We start from the raw sequence: 18175 nt of genomic DNA, 5'->3' as shown, positions 1-18175 counted from the left end.
ATCATTAGAATGACATGTAAGAAAACTATATTGGAGAGGATAGAAAAAACCCTTGTGATTGGAGGGAAAAACAACCCATGGCTGAAACAAAAAGTAGGCAGAAAGTAGATCTACAGTTAAAAAGGAACTCCTTCGAGAAAGAGAGAAGTCTAGGAGTAGGAAAATCACAAAGAAATGATTGCTAGGAAGGAAGGGGAATAGATTCTACCTGAAAATAAAAGAAGAAAGAAAAGAAAGAGAAAGATATAAGTGGCAGCCAGCATACACTCGCTCACACGTTAAACCGCTGCCATGAAGCTACAACCGCTAACGGAAAACTTGGCCGAGGGCAAGGAAAAAACAATTTTTAGCCTTTCAACGACACCATAGAAAAAGCCGCTGTCGTGTTGTCGTTGTGTGGTGGTGGTCGGTGTACGTTCCGAACTGCGGTGATCCGCAACCCGGAAGACCTCATCGCCCTCTGTGTGACTCGATTGGCATACCAGGTACCAATGCATGCACCAGCCCAACCCCCTCGCCTGGCATACCCGGAACACACGGGGCAATCCTCCATGTGCACGTCGTGAGAGAGGTACCGCTGCGCGCTGTCTGTAAGTGTGGCTAGTGACCTTTACCTCAACTACAAGTTTAACAAGGCTGCGACGAACCCTAGGCTACAACTCCAAGTCACAACAGAAAACCAAAAATTATACATTGATTCAAGCAAGAATGGCGTTTTTGACCGATGATCCCGCGTACAAGGAGCTGAAGGCGTGCTACGATCGCCACGGCTCGAAGCTTCAAATGAACCAATTGTTCAAAGCCGATCCTGGTCGCTTTGAAAAATTTAGGTGAGTGTAGACTCTAAGTCTAACGTTCGTTAGTTGCTTTCTAGTCTAATTCTCTAAAGTCTGGTGTGACAGTTTGATTCTCTCTCTCTCTCCCTCCATAAATTGCTTAGTCGCTTTAAAATGTAAAAAAAATGTAAACGTGCGAGTGATTGCAATTCAGGGAGAGAGAATCTCTATATATGTCAAGTCATGACTATTCTATTGTGGGATGGGTTGATGCCATGATGGGCATGACTTGGCTTGTGCTTGGCTGGACAGAAAGATCCGTCTATCCAGAGGAGTCTTTCATTTTTCTGACGTTATCGCTGTCCTCTAGGAGGGAATCCGTGAAGCCAGACGCAGTCTCCGCGGAACATATCCCTGACGACCAGATACAGACCGATCTTTTGGTCAAGCGCTTGGCTACTAAATACCACTTCCATAATTTCATTATATGTGATGTGAAATGAATGGGCTCCATCTCGGGCTAGCGTTGTTAGGTGCAGGTCAAGTTCAATTTATACTTACTCATTGAGTTTATAAGATGTCTTGTGCCTTCTAAAAGGGGCGCTACGAGGAAACACAATGGCATTTAATGGTTTACGGCATTATCGTGATATAGTCCCCACCATAGGCCCCAACACAGAGCGCGTGCACCCGCGGACTAGGGTTAGGGTATAGGGTTAGGTTGGGTTGTATTTAGTACGGACACGCAGCAGTGGGGACTATATCACGATTATGCCATGGTTTACAAATGAAATTTGAAAATGAGTAAATCATGTTACTTGCATCAGATTATTCAAAAGTTCTATTAACTTAACAATGATTAATTGATTACCAGAACACTATTATAATTCTTTGTTTAAATACAAAAACCAATGAGAGAGCTGCATACTGTTAATAAATTGCCTCATTGCCATTTAGACATTTATGATTTTAATTCATTTGTTATCTTCAGTATGCCATGGCCTCGGATTTGATTTAAAAAAAAAAAAATCAATAGATGAAATGCCTGCACAGTCAAATATAATGTGTGATATTCACTGCTTGAAAACAAAGTTGTCTTTCATTGAATTGATGCCCTACAGAACAAGATTTCAATCGGTATAGTTTCTGTACTGCTGTGATTACCGTTCTGAAGAAGGCTCTATATCCCAGATTGCTGCATAGTTTGGAAAGAATCAAAGGGGTGGAGTGGGATTTACATTGTACATTCAGGATGTAAGTGGACACAGCAGGTCACTGCTGAATAGCTGCTTGATTTCAAAAGCTTTATTTGTACACTATAAATAGACCAATGCTAGTCATAAAGAAGTTAAGTGTGTAGAAGTTGATTCAAGTACAAAGTGAAATCATGATATAAAAATCTGGCCTGTTTCATACCATTAACCAAGAACACACTGAGTTCACGACAAACAGCTTTTTCTACAAGACTGCTCTCTCAGAGTACATGTGATTTTTCCTCTGAATAGAGTACGGTACTTGTGTAAGCATTCAAAACCTAGCCTCGATACAGAATTTGTGGAAATTTGCCTGTCACTTGAAATATGACTTTTTTTTTATCATATGCCCTGTAGCTCTGACTGTGTTAATTTTCAGACACATAGATCTGCAAAGTCTGGATGTAAATAGGCATGTTAGCCATGTTATCATTTGCATATATGCAAGTCATGCTGCTGTAAAAGGGATATTTTTTTATTTGTTTATTTTTTTTTTGGGGGGGGGGACATTTGATAAGGAATTGTCTTTTGTAGATAAACACAAAGTCACAACTTCATTGAATTCTCTATCAGTTTATACTTATTGTCATAGCACTTGTGATTGAGCTTTATGGGAGATCAACTACTGAAATCTCAAGAAACAAACCCTCAAAATATCACATACATCATGTATAAGTACTTATCAATAATCAGGAGTATACATTAAGTGTGAAAAGGGAATCATGGACTTTGAACTTTTTCAGTCTCATCACCCTGAAAAATCTTTACTTCACAAAATGTGGGGTACCTGCGGTATGTAAAAAAAGAAAATTGCCAGTCATGTTGTATGTACAGAGAGAAACTATGACTGGCAAATTCTTGTATGCTCATCAAAATACAGTTGTACATTACATGATGTTTTGTCCCTTAACAAGAACTTTAAAATGCATTTTAGCCAGCTATCAACAGAAACACTTAATTCGTACACTGTTTGCAACTTTACGTGAAATTACCAGTATGCTGCAACTATATAGTTTTACAATGTACATTTTAGTGAATTGTGAGCTCAATGTCCTGTAAGGATAAACAAATATTACATGCAATGTTTGTTTTGGCTTATGTTTTGCTGTTGAAAAAAACACACAACAAAACAAAACTCAAAAACTTGCCTGTTTAGTGAAGCATGATTCGTGACCTATACAATATTTCTCTTTTGCCCATTCTCTTTCATAACTGGGTATTCTTTTTTTCTTTTTCTTTTTTCCAAGGGCATTGCCGGTCCTTTTGTGCATTGATCCTAAAGGGTTGCTAGCTGGCATGTATGCTTACAATTTCCTGGTTTGCATGTGCAGTACCTCTCTACTTCCTCAAATTGTGGTCTTTATTCTACTATTACAATTCACCAGTACCCAGCACTTATAGTGTATCATGGCTCACTGTTTGTCTACTGTACATTGTATCATAAGAGATACACATATAAATATTCTAGTCAAGAGTCTGTGCAGCCAAAACTATGTGGGGCTGAATTGAATTGAATTGAATTGAATTGAAATGAATTGAAAAAGATGAATTTAGGGATGAGATGGTGTGAATTCCAATGCAGAATGGGAGGGATTGAATATCATCCTGATAGTCATGAAAAGAAAGAGTAAAATGACTGACACTAACAACAACTACTCCTCCTCCCCCACTTCCCGAAACATGAATCAATTTTTAACATTTTTTTAAATGTTTTTTTCTGTGAGATTTTAGCAAATACAGTTGAATAAGTCATTCATATGTCAGTATATCAACTAAAGTTTTGATGTAGTACAATGTATGTTGTTCATAAATATGCAGAAGTAAACATACACAATGTAGTAAATTACTTTTCAGATACTGACATTACATGTCTATGTTTCCTATACTCCAGAACTATCATGAAAGTGAATCGTGAAGATGGACCCATTTATGTATAATTTCTTTAAATCATCAAAAAAGCACACACACACACACACACACACACACACAAATATGGAGTAGAGAGAGATTTTTGTGATGACAAATCTGCCACCTTTATCTGTTTTAATATGATTGCACCCCATACTTCACTAAATGTCATTCACTAATAAGAAATCCCTCTTCTCAGTGAGCTTTATCTTAAAGGGGAAATCCAGTCCAAATATAAGTGAGTCTGATAAAAAAAAAAAGAGAGTAAAATTTCACGAGTTCAATAGTAAAGATTTGACTGAAGTTATGAAATTTTGAAGTTTTGATAATTTCTCCCAAACAGTTCTTGTACAGTGGGTTTGAATTTGCAAATGAGTGAGCTAACCATGTCATACCCTCACAATTTTGCAATGATTGTGTACAAAAAAAAATGACAAAAATTCAATATTTCTGTCATTAAAGTCTGAAACAATACATTATTCCTGGTTGAATAACTTCAGAATTGTGATCAGTGAGATACATCTGTATGAAGATTTTAGCCTCGGGCATAATTGCATTTGAATGAAAAACTAGAAATTTCAAAATTTTATGTACAAACTATAATTCATGGTAAGTTGTGAGGAAATGACATGCTCACTTTGCCATTTGCATATTCATATTGACTGTTCAAGAACGGTTTTTTCCCAAAAAATAGCAAAACTTCAAAATGTCATAAGTTCCGTATTTTTCATCGGATTTTGATCAAATTTATACCGTTGAACTCTTAATTATTAACTCTTTCTTATCAGACTAACTATTATTTGGACTGAATTTCCCCTTTAAATCTTCACAATCTGCTTTGCAGCCGAAAGCTGGAGACTCCAGAGGGAAACTTCCTCCTCGACTTCTCCAAGAACCTGATTGATGAAGAAGTTTTTGGTCGACTTCTTGACCTGGTGAGATATATTGTGCGATTTTAAGAAGATTTTGTAACTCAATGACTTCTAGCCTTTCATATCATGTGGTATACATAATATAAACATTGTAAGATGTGTATTATTATTATTATTATCATTAATATAGTCAATAAGTGAAATACCTACATTTTGAGCATATAGGTGACACAGCATTTTCTCCTGTGACAATTGCTCCATTCTTACTTTCTCCAAGGATTTAGAGTTAGGTTATGTTTGCGGGTAGAATTTATTTGTTTTATATTTGTTTCGCTCAGCGTGCAGATATGTAATGGAAGCAATTGTTGTAGGAGTGAATGTCATGGAACAGAGCATATAGTGGGGAGGGGGGGGGGGGAGATGGAGAGTCATATTCATTGTAGTGAATTGATACTTGGTAGGAAAGAGAAGCAACAAAATATTCTCAGGTAAAGAATATCATGATCGACAGCCATACAATTTCCATTGCTGATTGAAATTTGCACTTGCCATGTTAGGCGAGTTAGGTCATTGATTGTCAATACTGGGTACTTCAGTTGTGATAAATTTGCATTGTGTGTTCAAATGCATATTTGACATCTGTCAGGCCCGGGCACGCAACTTGGAGGGGATGCGTGATCAGATGTTCAGCGGGTCCAAGATCAACTTCACGGAGAATCGTGCTGTTCTCCACGTCGCCCTCCGCAACCGCTCCAACACCCCTATCCTGGTCGACGGCAAGGACGTGATGCCAGATGTCAACGGTGTCCTCTCAAAGATCCGCACTTTTACAGAGGTATGTGAGGATGTTTTGTATTTGCCAAGGAGGAGCTGCAGAAATTGGAGATGGGGGGGGGGTGTTGCTGGAATGCTGGAGGCCCCCCCCCCCCCCCCCCCCACACACACACACACACACACACACATTTGTGCTTTAGCTACTTTGGCAGTGGGGACTATGTGGAACAGGGAGACTTTTGCCATCTTCATTTCACATTTTGAAATGTGGGCCTTGCTGTGACCAGCTTTTGGTGTTTTGCGGCAGAATGATGTGTAGCGTGTAGCTGTAATGGAAGGAATTTTCCCTCTCCAGGATCGTAGATAAATTGGGGCATTGGAAGTTGGAGCAGCTGGTAGAGTAAGAAGGGAAAGAAGAAGAAGTGAGAAGCAATTCTGCATTCATTTCAGAGGCTGAGAATCTTTCTATATGATACGGCATGCAGTATCCAAGGTTACTGTCGTGCTTGCCGTTGTATGGCACACTTGTGTTCTTAAAACATACAGCTGCACACTGCTATCATTGGGACCAAATTGTAGTGTTCAACGAAGATGATCCCCATACCAATTCATCCGTGTTAAGATGTTGTAACAATACCGGTAATATGATGGTGATTTTGTTTGTTTGTTTGTTTGTTTTTTTTGTATGTGTTTTGCCTCTGTCAGACACGACATATTTCACACACATGTCTGCACATATTCGCCACAAAAACGGACATGCCAACATTACTCTCCTGGAATCTATGCAGAGAAGAATTGTTTTTAAACTATTCAAATGTTGCAACTATCTACACTTTCCAGTGAACATCACCACTTCCATTTTATGTGTGGTAGTTCTATCATACATCTAACAGGTAAAAGTAACTGATTGAGAAAGTGTTGTATACTACATAAATAAACAGCATTAATTCAGTCTTTTTGGAGTAGCCATGATATTTAAAAAATCATTAATAAAACACTGAATAATCAGTGTTTATTTATGTCAAAAAAGAGCAATTTTTCTATCAGTTGCTGCAACAACAACTGAATGCAAGAATAATTGTTTGAAAAGGTGAAATTATTTGTAAAATGTTTTTTGATGGCAATCTGTCATGTCATTCTCTTGATCACTGCAGGCTGTGAGGAGTGGTCAGTGGAAAGGATACACTGGGAAGACCATCACTGATGCTGTCAACATCGGTATCGGAGGCTCTGACCTGGTATGTATCCTAGCAACAGGACAGGAAACGAGTCAGTAAGATAGGTGGATGTACAAGAATGATATAATCAAAACTAGATGTCACATCAACTTTTACACAGAGTAGAATTTAAGCCCTTCCTCTCTTTGCCCTTTGCAATGTGACTAGAAAATTAACATAACTATTAAAAATACTTCATGTTGCATAAAGAGATGAGTACATTGTTAACCATAATTTGACCTTGGGAGTTTGTGCTATTTCCAGTAGCATGTCAGTGGTCAGCAAAATAAGAGCCTTGTTAGCATTTTTCATGCATGAAAAGTTAATAACACATGCACAAAAAAATCCACTTTGCAAGTTTTTATTGTATTGACTGTGTGTTAATTTTCCTACTCCTACACAAATAAAAGAGAATATAAAAAAAACAAACAAACAATCAAACAAACACACAGTTCTCTGACACATTTCAACATGATGTTACCTTCAAATGTAAATAGATCCCGCATCTTTTTTGGGAGGAACAGGAACCTACGTAATATTATAAGATATTCGTGCTGGATAAGGTGAAGTACAACATGAGGATGAGTCAGTCTTGTGGGTATGCACCAGAAGTTTGAGTACTGCAAACAATTGAATTTCATGTTCATGAATTTTGCAAATAGGCTCTCAGTTGCAAAAAATGAGAATGCACAAAATGCCACACATGACCTATCTGTGGCCAGCACACTAGCCAGCAAGAGAATACTACAAGTTCCAGTCCTTTCTTCTGAGAGATCTCTCAGATCAAACAATGTGTTAGCAAAATGATTTGTTTGAGAAGTCACATTTTCTTCCGAGTTTTCTTGTTATTGTGATTATTATTATTATTTTTTTGCTGTTGTCGCAATTGTCATAATGAGGAGACCTTGAAGTGCAAAATGAACAGCTTGGAAAAATGTCTGATCACTTGCCATTTGCAAAAATATCTATAAACAAAAGTATCAGCATTAACAGTATTCTTCAATTCAGACCGTTTTCGTCATGGGTGCATGGACTAATGGTGCACCTCCTGGGTCTCTTCCCAACAGGGTCCTGTGATGGTGACAGAGGCCCTGAAACCCTTTGGAGGCCCCCTCAGGGTCCACTTTGTGTCCAACATCGACGGCACCCACCTTGCAGAAGTCTTGAAGAAGGTGAACCCCGAGACGACCCTCTTCATCGTTGCGTCCAAGGTAAGCTCACCAATCCTTGACACTCGGACATCTTATGCTGGTCAGACACACAATGCTGAGTAGTGGCAAATGTGTAATACATTTATCTGTATGTAATATCATTCAATTTGTGTACCATAGGTACAATGTAGGTGTTTACCTGAACCCCCAAACATTTTATTCACACCCTAATTCTGCTGTGAGGAGCTTGGGAGGGTTTACTTCAGTCAGGAATAGGATGCCCCAAATCTGGCAAGATGGCAAGAAGGGGGCAGAGTGGTTTGCTGTTAGAGTGAAGTAAATCCAGCCACTCCTGTTACTGGGGACAAACTCAGGTCAGAACTGGATGATGAGGATGATGAGAGCAGGATCTTGTCACATAATTAAGAATAAAAATACAGATAAAGCACCATTGCTAAAATCAGATTGGAATATCTGACTTTTACGCTAAAAGCGTGTATAGTGTAACTTTTGATAAAATGTTCACAACGATGTATCTAAGGAGGAGGTTTTTACATACAACAAGTTACTGATGTGGAAAGCTGTCTGTGAGGTAGTACTAAAAGGTTAGTCTGATTGAATTAATCTTCATTGAATTAATCTTCATTGAATTAATCTTCATTCACTGCCCATTGGGGTACATACGGAAACCAGGATGAGGGCAGGTCGGCTAGAATAGAATTTGACTGTAAGCAAATAGATGCATCAAAGTGTACATTCATGGGTAACATTTAACTCTAAGTCGAGATTGCTTCAACTGTGTTCGTACTTGTATTGAGATCAGAGATAAAGCTGTACACAGATCGTTACGGGGATTCTCGAAGATTTCCGAGTCGGGCCAGGCTTCCCACTGCATGATATCCCCATGAGCTACTGAGTCTTTAAACTAAGTCCAGGGAGTAAAACAAGCAGGAATGGCCTTCATTCACATGTGAGTGTCAGCGTGTGTTCTTCATTGAATGTCTTTTGGCATGTACTTCATACACCACAGTCATCTACAGCGTACACAGAAGAAAAATATGTGTAATCCATGGAATAGGTTTAAACTACCTTTATGGATTCCAGCCACTAGTTTGATGGGTGTTTCCCTGACTAGGAAATAGTTATTTCCAGTACTTTTCTCATGCGTGATCCAACAGACCTTCACTACCCAGGAGACCATCACCAATGCCACATCAGCTAGGAGCTGGTTCCTAGAGACGGCCAAGGACCCCGCCCATGTTGCCAAGCACTTTGTTGCCCTCTCCACCAATGAGGTAAGTGGTCTCGCCCTCCTCCCTTACCATCAAAGGGCTATTTGTCATTACCTCCACCAAGGAAGGAGGAGGTTAAGTGATCGTTGGCGTTGGTTTGTCTGTTTGCAAAATAACTCAAAAAGTTGTGTATGGATTAAAATGAAACTTGCATAAAAAGTCAATATTGACACAAGGAACACCTCATTCAATTTTGGTAGTGATTTGGGAATTTTTGTGGATTTTTAAAGGATTTTTCATCTTTTGGCATATAAGGTCAACGAACTTGGGGTTCAAGCTGTGCCTACTGGAAGTTAACATACGCGAAGTGCGCGCTCTGCTTGGGCAAGGTGCAATGACGTAAACAAAATGCTGCTATTTTGGGAAATTACATGCATGTAAAGGTGGAAATGAGTTGCTGGCTTGGCGGAGGTCTGTGCTCTCTGAGTGCTTTTTTAGTTAGTAAAGGAGACACCAAATTTTAAACAACTCATTTCCAGTCAGGTACCTGGCTGTTTCCCTTCATACCATCTTTATAATGAATCAAGTTTGATATTTTCACTTTTATGAACCCATGAATGATGTTATGACCAGTATCTATAAGTCTCGAATACACTGGTAACATCAAATTGATGCACTGTGCATTTTGATTTGAGTAACAAGGCAGTTTGTATCATTAACAAACAGATTAGAACAGATTTTGCATAAAATTTGGTGATCTTTCAGTAAGGGAGGAACAGAATTATCATGGCATTTCCAGATTGCTTTGATAGATCCCATGGAAGTTTAATAATTTTGTAAACAATGAATTCAAAACATGATGAAATTTCCAAATAATATTCATATTAAAGATCCCATGTCATTTAATTCTTTGAAATATATTGCTTGCATATGAAATGATAGGCAACTGTTTGAAAGAAGGTAGTATTAGCAGGGTCAGCTATTTCAGGGCTGTGGGCACCCTCTGTGGATCAAAACAAATAGCAACAGAGATGTGCAATTGTGTATGAAATGACGACCAAACGAGTATGAATAAAGTAGAGTTCAGTGTAACTGATGCTGGGGGCAATAGAAATGCTGATTGACACAAAAGTTTGATTTTATGAAATTAAGCATGATATGTGCCTTCTCTCATTCTTTTTGCTTTCCATTCTTTTTTTTCTTTTACACAGGAAAAAGTTTCAGCCTTTGGAATTGACAAGAACAACATGTTTGGCTTCTGGGATGTAAGTGTCATCAACAGTGATCATTTTGCATACAATTCATATTGTCGTTTTTGAAAATCTCAGAGCATGGTCTAGTGTAGAATGTTGACAATGTTACTTTTTAGACTAGACAGGCACAGAGTGTAGACTGGTTCATACACGCACCTGCAATGTAACAGCACACAGCTCTGAAAATCAAACTTTAAATACCAAAATGTTACATAAACTTGTTCTGTGCTAATTTGTGGCTGTGATTTATTTTTACTAAATTGATAGAGCACTGATATTCTTGAAGAATATCTTTCTAATTATATTCTGGCATACTTCTTTAATTCGAATACAGTGTATGAACTCTAGATTGTTTGTAAACCAAGCAGATTCACAGATCTAGTAGCCCTCCCATAGCTGATTTCACATTCACTCTACTGATGAATAAGTGCAAACTACAGGACTTGGTAAATTACACATTTTTCATGTTCATGTTTCATCCCACATGCAATGTTTTTTTTTTTTTTTATTAATCCCAAAGAAGGGGACTGTTTGACTGTTTTTATTTACTGTATACGCTATAATTTTCGCGTACATAAATTTTCGCGAATTGCCGCCGTCACACTTTTTCGCGAGTGGTTAAATTCGCGATTGGGGGACGAGAGAAAATATGAAGTGGCAAAGAAAGTGTGAATTTTCCACTTACTAGCAAATAAGAATGATGCTAGTTATACAGTGCATGAAAAAAAACTTACCAAACTCAGCGAACTAGTAAGTTAGAATTCAACATTTTTTAAGTGGTTAAGTCCATCGCGCTAGATTTCTGACGAGTGGTCCCCTTGCGATAATGGATTGGCTCTCTACAGTATTCGTAAGTAGACGTGGACGTGCGTAAACAAGCTTAGCCAGTATGGTCTGTTCGGTAAGCTGTGACATGGTATACTAGTACTGAAATGTTCGTATCATCAAGGCAAGGGATTCATTTTGGAAGGTAATATTTTCGCGTGTTGTTAATTTTGCGAATAGCTCCCGACTCGCGAAATTCGCGAAAATAAAACCCCCGCGAAATATATAGCGTATACAGTGCATGAAATCCACATTATCAATTGTGTTGAGAAATACAGTCCATTTGAGACTTGCATAGATTTGCAATTGAAAGCCAGCTATCACATTTGCCTCCAATGCATTGACAGTGGGTTGGAGGTCGCTACTCACTCTGGTCAGCCATCGGCACATCTATCGCCCTCTACATCGGCATGGACAACTTTGAGAAGCTCCTAGAGGGGGCGCACTTCACCGACAATCACTTCCGCACTGCCCCGCTGGACAAGAACATCCCGGCCATCCTGGGAATGCTGGGTGTCTGGTACCACAACTTCTTTGGGGCAGAGACCCATGCCCTCCTTCCCTATGATCAGGTGAGATTTTTCAGCTAGCAGCAAATGGCCTGTATCCTCCCCCCCCCCCCCCCCCCCCCCTTCACACACACACACACCCCCCTTCATCAGACTGGATAATTCTTGCATGGATATACAGTGTATGGATATGATGTTTTATGTGGTTGCGTATATGATGTATATTCATACAGCCTACTCTGTATATGCCATACTTAAATTTAGCAAGTCTAGATATTTCGTGAATTGGGACTTCCTGACAATTTCGTGAGTGGTTAAATTTGCGATTGTGGAGTACAATACTGAAAGGTAAAATGTATGCATGGATGTCACATTTGAGTCAGGATCAGAGTTTCAAAATTCACATTTTTTAAATTTGTGAATAGCACCTGACTGGCAAAAATTACAACCATGCGAAATATTCAGCATGTGCAGTGGCAGTGTTTTTGTGTGAATGCTCTCATGTTCATAAGACATATAAGTAGGCGAGGCTTTTTCGTGAACAATTATATGAATCTGGCGCAATGTAGAAACAATGCGCAAAGCCCTCATGAAATTTGTACTGTTCAAGGGAGCGACTAATACATATTCATGAATTCTCTCGAAATATGACATTGTACAAGATCTGATGCTGCCATACACTATCTTAGCCCAGGACGCTGTGTCTGAATGATCTCATTTCAATACCCATGATGTCCATGTATGAATTTACAATAACATTGTGTGTCTGAAAGTGCTGTATTTCACATTCAGATATAGAGTAAAATATCCCGTTTGCGGCAGTTTAAGCATTGTTAAGAGTTTTTCAAACTTGTAAACAAGTCAGGCAAATTATTTTCAACCATTTCATATATCATAGACAAGATTATTCATTAACGCAATTGTTTTCATGAAAGAAATTTACCATTGACCAACGCAGTTTTCATGATTTACCATGGCAAAGCCCGGCACAATTTTCGCCGATAAGGGCGATATGCGACGTAGTATTTCTGCTTGCGGCATGATGTACAATCCCTATGCAATACGCCCGTGCTCCGCGATCTTTAGCTGAACGCCTTCACATGTCTCGCGAACATTGCGTAAGCGCCAATTCCCATTGCGAAAGCACGTGAAAATAGCGTGCGCACATGCATTGGCCGCAAACAAGATCGCAATTCTGGCGGTGTTGTTGATGTCTTTCTCATGTTTTTCTCATTTTTTTCCGATGGTAACATCCACTTTCCGAAAAAAATGGCGGCCCACATCGGCTCGCGAAAATTCTATTTTATGTGAGGATATGTTTTCAAAATCCATGAACATCGAGAAAACAACAAAAAATCCAGTTTCTTGGACCATTGTTTCTTAACTGTTAAGAAATACCGAAAATTTCATTTTGGATGCGATATGTTGTCATTTAGGTGAGAAAATTTCACTTTTGTCAGAGATCGTGCCCATTTTATCGGTTGGTTTTTGTTGATTGCTAGTGTGTTAGTATATGTGTAGTGTGCATGTAACAGTGCAATGCTGTGTTTAGCTGTATATTACCGTGTATGTTGTACCTGCCGCGAACGGCTGCACGGCCGCTTACTGACGCAGTTACTCTAGTATGGTGTTAATTCAGATTTGAAGTGAATAGTAAGTATGCTGAAAAGTTTTGCCACCATCAGGTATGCTCTGAAGTATGATATTATGGCTATACACAATCAACTTTTTACGTTCATGTTTTGTATTCTTTACAATTGAGCTTGTATCATAGTTGTTGGCTGCAACAACAACAGCAACAATATCAACAAAAATTGAAGAAAAGTAATTAAGAAAGACATCTGGGCCCTGTTTCATAAAGCTGTTTGTAAAGTTGCGAACAACTTATGAGCGACTGGTGATCAGATCTTGTGCTGAATTATGGAAATTCTGGTAAGTATAGCACATCGAACTGATCACCAGTCGCTCGTAAGTTGTTCGTAACTTTACGAACGGCTTTATGAAACAGGGCCCTAGTCTAGTAGAATGTACACTTTGTGTTTTACTGTTTGTCTTCAGACAGACTACAACTGACATCTTTTCAAAGTCGTGGTCTCATTCATTTTTCTCCATTCTCCGTACACTGTATGCCAACAGTATATGCACCGCTTTGCAGCCTACTTCCAACAGGGAGACATGGAATCCAATGGCAAGTACGTCACCCGGCCAGGCCGCCGGGTGGACTACAAAACGGGCCCCATCGTCTGGGGGGAGCCTGGTACCAACGGCCAGCATGCCTTCTACCAACTGATCCACCAGGGTACAACCTTCCTCCTTTCTTAACCAATCAAGTCTTGAGTTAATTTTGCAGCAGAAGTTATCAAATTGCCGTCACACAATTGGCAATGCTGTATTTCAGTGTGCATTTTATATGGAACTGGTCAAATTCATGGAATCTGTACAGAATCAGAAATTAATTTACAAATACTTGCTGTTTGAAACAGGAACTTGAGGAGTCAAAAAAATTGTTGCCAATCTAAGATTCATGATTCATAAATCTAGAAATTAAGAGACTTTAGACATTCTGAAACGAAAACATGATATTATGTGGACAAGAAAATGTTCAAGTAAGAGACAACCTTGTGCTCTTTCTTATGATAATTATAGACCTAACAGTTTTCTGTTCAAAAATTCAGCAAAAACCACAGGAAAATTGCTCTTGGAGTTGATAAGTTTATGGGAACCAATTTTTCTCAGAATTCCTGGATTGTTCTCTTCACAATGCTGATATGTTCTGCAGTTATTGTGACACTATGTCATAACTCGGCTTGATAAGCAGTAAGTACCTTGGACAGGCTATTCAAATTGTCAAGAGCTGTTTACTTCATAGAAAAGGGTGACTGTAACATTCTAAATTCATGTGGTAGCAGTTCTCAGAATTGTATGCATGTAGCATGCACCAAGCATATCATCTTTTACAGTTTTACAAGATTCTTGAGAGGCCTGTGTGTAAAAACATTTTTCTTAAATGTTTTATTGCAGAATATGAATGCATAGCAATTCAAGGCAGTGATACATGCATTATGTACATCTGAATCTCCGACAGGCTTTTACATAATTTGACATAGGCCAAAGGTTATTGACTTGAGAGTTATTGACTAAGGTTATTGACTTAATGAGAGAGGAGTTGCTGACTCCTTTACAAACTTTCCCCCCTCCCAGGTACCCGTCTGATTCCAGCCGACTTCATTGCCCCTGTCAAGACCCACAACCCCATCCAGGAAGGGCTGCACCACGAGGTAAAGTCATTGCCGGAGCATGTCTATGAGAAAGAGAGAGCTCAAGCTCCATTTTACAACCTTTCTCAAAATGCATGTTCAAATAAGAGTCCGATGGAGCAAGTTGCCATAACTCTGTACTCTTGAATCCTCGACTTTGTGCCTGCAGAAGGGTCATGTGCATCCTTTGCGTGTACAGTTCAGCAAAGGGATGAATGTTTCTCCAGACAAGTTAAAGGACTTGACAGGTGGCAGTAGTCTGAGAGGAATATTTGTTACTTTACCATATGAAACAGCACCTCCCTAGCCTGCCGTTTGCCTTTACTGTCGTCACACTTTCTGCTAATCTTCTATCTTCACTTACGCTTAGGGGAAAGGCTTAGCCCTGTAGTTCAATACAGGAGTAGGCGGAAGATGTCCAGAATTCCATAATCCTATCCCCTTTTTGTTTCTGAATACATGCAATTCTTAATCACACAACCTAAATTTATGTAGTAACGAGGTTGATAAATTTGACATTTCTTTGTAAGATACAGCCCATTAACACAACTAAAATCTAATCTAAAATATAATGTATGTTTGGCTTTTTTTTTTAATGTGAAATTTTAATTTACTTGAGTACATTCTTTTTCTCTATCAAAGTGCCATTGACAGGGTTCTATTTAATTTCCAAAATGGCAACAACAATATGAAACATTTATTATCAATATCATACTGAATATAATTGGAATATGCAGCACCAAACCACAGCACTGTAGGTTCCAGAAATTGATGGTGTTTCAGTCAAGGTCAAAGTTAAAGCCTTCATATTATATTGCTCCTGCTGCTCCTGATGGATGTTCTCTGCAGATTCTTCTGGCCAACTTCCTAGCCCAGACCGAGGCCCTGATGCTGGGGAAGAGTCCTGAAGAGGCGAGGGCGGAGCTGGAAAAGGCTGGCATGGGGGCGGACAAGATCGAGCTGATTCTCCCTCACAAGGTTGGTATCGGTTCATTTTGCTCATTCAGGTGACTCACACTTACCAACTACTGTATACACCATATATTTCGCGAGTCTAAATTTTTCGCGAATCTGAACTTCCTGACATTTTTGCGAGAGGTTAAATTTGCGATCGTTGAGTCCTGTACTGAACGGAGAAATGTGTACGTGTAGGTCACATTCATATTGGCACTAGAGTTGATATTTTTGTGTGTTTTTAATTTCGCGAATAATATAAAATGAAAACCTTGCGAATTATTTGGTGTATACAGTAGTCTTGTGCATTGATCTGTATTGACAATTATTTCACTTTCGTTACTTTAGCAACCATTGTAATATATCCCTACTGTAAGTCTTTAATTATTGTTTTCTTAGTATAAATTTATTACAGTCTACTAAAGAAAACACAAATGCATGTCAGAATGTGTGGAAGAAAATTGTTCTCTGTGCCAACAGCATTCAAATTTTATTTCATTTTATTTCGAAAAGCTTATTTGTAAAGTTGTGTCTTCTTTGAAATGTGCTACGTTACATAGTATTGACATTACCATTTTCTACAAACAGTTATGGCTTACTGTATCTCTCTCCCTCTCTTCCCTTTTACTTTGTTTATTTGTCAGGTGTTTGAAGGAAACAGACCCACCAATTCCATCATGTTCCCCAAACTGACCCCCTTCACACTTGGAGTCCTCATTGCCACGTATGAACACAAGATCTTCACCCAGGGAGTGATCTGGGACATCAACTCCTATGATCAGTGGGGGTGCGTTCACATTTTTATCTCCTTTAGGAAGACCTGGTTTGAAAATTCCTACTGTAACTAGAGAATTGTGTTTTGCTTTGTTTTTGTTTTGTTTTGTTTTTCTTTTCTTTTTTGTTCCTTCACTATGTCTGTTTTTTCTTTTTGCTTGCTTTTATGGGACAATGGTAAATGGGCAATTTGTAGCATCCTGCAGTACCATAGTTAGGCATAAGATAAGATAAGATTTCCCCTCTTTACCACATTTTTACTGTGTGATAAGTAAAAATCTGTAACCTTGACCCATGAATATATACGGTATGGAGGAATGTATGCAAAATCAGATTGATAGCCTGTGTAGAGACACCCATGTTGTCTTTTTATTCTGTTAGCACATTGTATTGAGAATTACTAGTCACAGTGATACCTGCTTGTGCTGGTAGTGTATGCCTCACTTTCAAAGGCCATTGTTATTAGTTTAGTAAATATTCTATCAAGAAGTAAAGACGAAATTTAAAACAAAAGAAGACTTTTAGCACACTCTACTCACTCACTGGGAAATGAAGAGTTAAAAACTTTTCATATCATAAACTTCATTGCGAACAACTTTGGAAGAAAAGCAGTTTTACCTTTTTACCACACTAGGTTAAAAGTGTAACACTGTTAACCTATTGAGGATGGAATGATTTTGCTAGAACATGCATTTCCCATAGACACCTGCCCGAGTATACTTGGGACTTGTCCTCAACAGGTTAACTGCATAACTTTGTGTATGTAGCGTTAGTAATATTGGGGAAAAAAACAAACAAACCGAAACACGGAGATGTATTCCAGCCTCATCTTGTGCTCATTTCATATGATTGCAGTGTGGAGCTCGGCAAACAGCTGGCCAAGATCATCCAACCGGAGCTGAAGGACGACAAGCCCGTGACCTCCCACGACCCTTCCACCAACGGCCTCATCGCCTTCATAAAGCAGAACAGGAAGTAAGGGGCAGATCGAGTGCCCTCTTTTGACAGGGGGTGGAGATGCAACAGTATTGGTGTTTGCATTTATAGTGCAAAGTAGCTTTGTGTAGATGTAGGTTTGGGGTGAAGGATGAGGGTGATAGGAATGTTGATAAGATATGTTGTATGCCAAAAAGGGTCTGTAAATGCAGACTAGTATATTAAGTACAGTACTTTTGTTGGAAAATGACAGTGTGTCATGTTAAGTTAAGAACAAAACAGAGTAAAAACTACCACAATTTGCTTAGGGCTATCAAAGAAAATCTTGGAGGAGGGCATTGTACATGCAGCAGAGGTCTGACATTTGCGCCTAATAGATGTCAATCTGTACAAATATGAATTGATCAGTCCATATGCGCCATGCTGACATCATTCAGTTTCCTGAATATCAAAGAGTCCATGGGCATATATGATCCTTCATGCA

The 18175-nt window shown here is 38.9% G+C and overlaps 1 protein-coding gene across 1 annotated transcript; it reads left to right on the top strand.

Annotated features, from left to right (window-relative positions):
* Positions 1-669: 669 nt before the first annotated feature.
* On the top strand, positions 670-17919 carry LOC139736946 (glucose-6-phosphate isomerase-like). Its single transcript, XM_071647622.1, has 13 exons — positions 670-830; positions 4782-4872; positions 5456-5644; positions 6738-6821; positions 7868-8011; positions 9130-9246; positions 10395-10448; positions 11609-11833; positions 13907-14069; positions 14972-15048; positions 15877-16005; positions 16626-16768; positions 17611-17919. The coding sequence occupies exons 1-13, from the start codon at positions 709-711 to the stop codon at positions 17732-17734; spliced, it is 1662 nt and encodes a 553-aa protein (XP_071503723.1). The 5' UTR covers positions 670-708; the 3' UTR covers positions 17735-17919.
* The last annotated feature ends 256 nt before the right edge of the window (positions 17920-18175 follow it).

The sequence above is a fragment of the Diadema antillarum genome, unplaced genomic scaffold (assembly GCF_040938485.1).
Source record: "Diadema antillarum isolate AM-2024a unplaced genomic scaffold, OU_Dant_1.0 scf00000028, whole genome shotgun sequence".
Lineage (NCBI taxonomy): Eukaryota > Metazoa > Echinodermata > Echinoidea > Diadematoida > Diadematidae > Diadema > Diadema antillarum.
Note: the sequence above shows the minus strand (reverse complement) of the source record. Positions and strands in the feature narration are given on the sequence as shown.

Bases quoted from the DNA above. Each gene is read 5' to 3' on its own strand.
- LOC139736946 (XM_071647622.1), top strand. From the start codon at position 709: ATGGCGTTTTTGACCGATGATCCCGCGTACAAGGAGCTGAAGGCGTGC. The intron at 11,834-13,906 runs GTGAGATTTTTC...GTATGCCAACAG, and splicing joins CCCTCCTTCCCTATGATCAG to TATATGCACCGCTTTGCAGC. The intron at 16,006-16,625 runs GTTGGTATCGGT...TTTATTTGTCAG, and splicing joins AGCTGATTCTCCCTCACAAG to GTGTTTGAAGGAAACAGACC.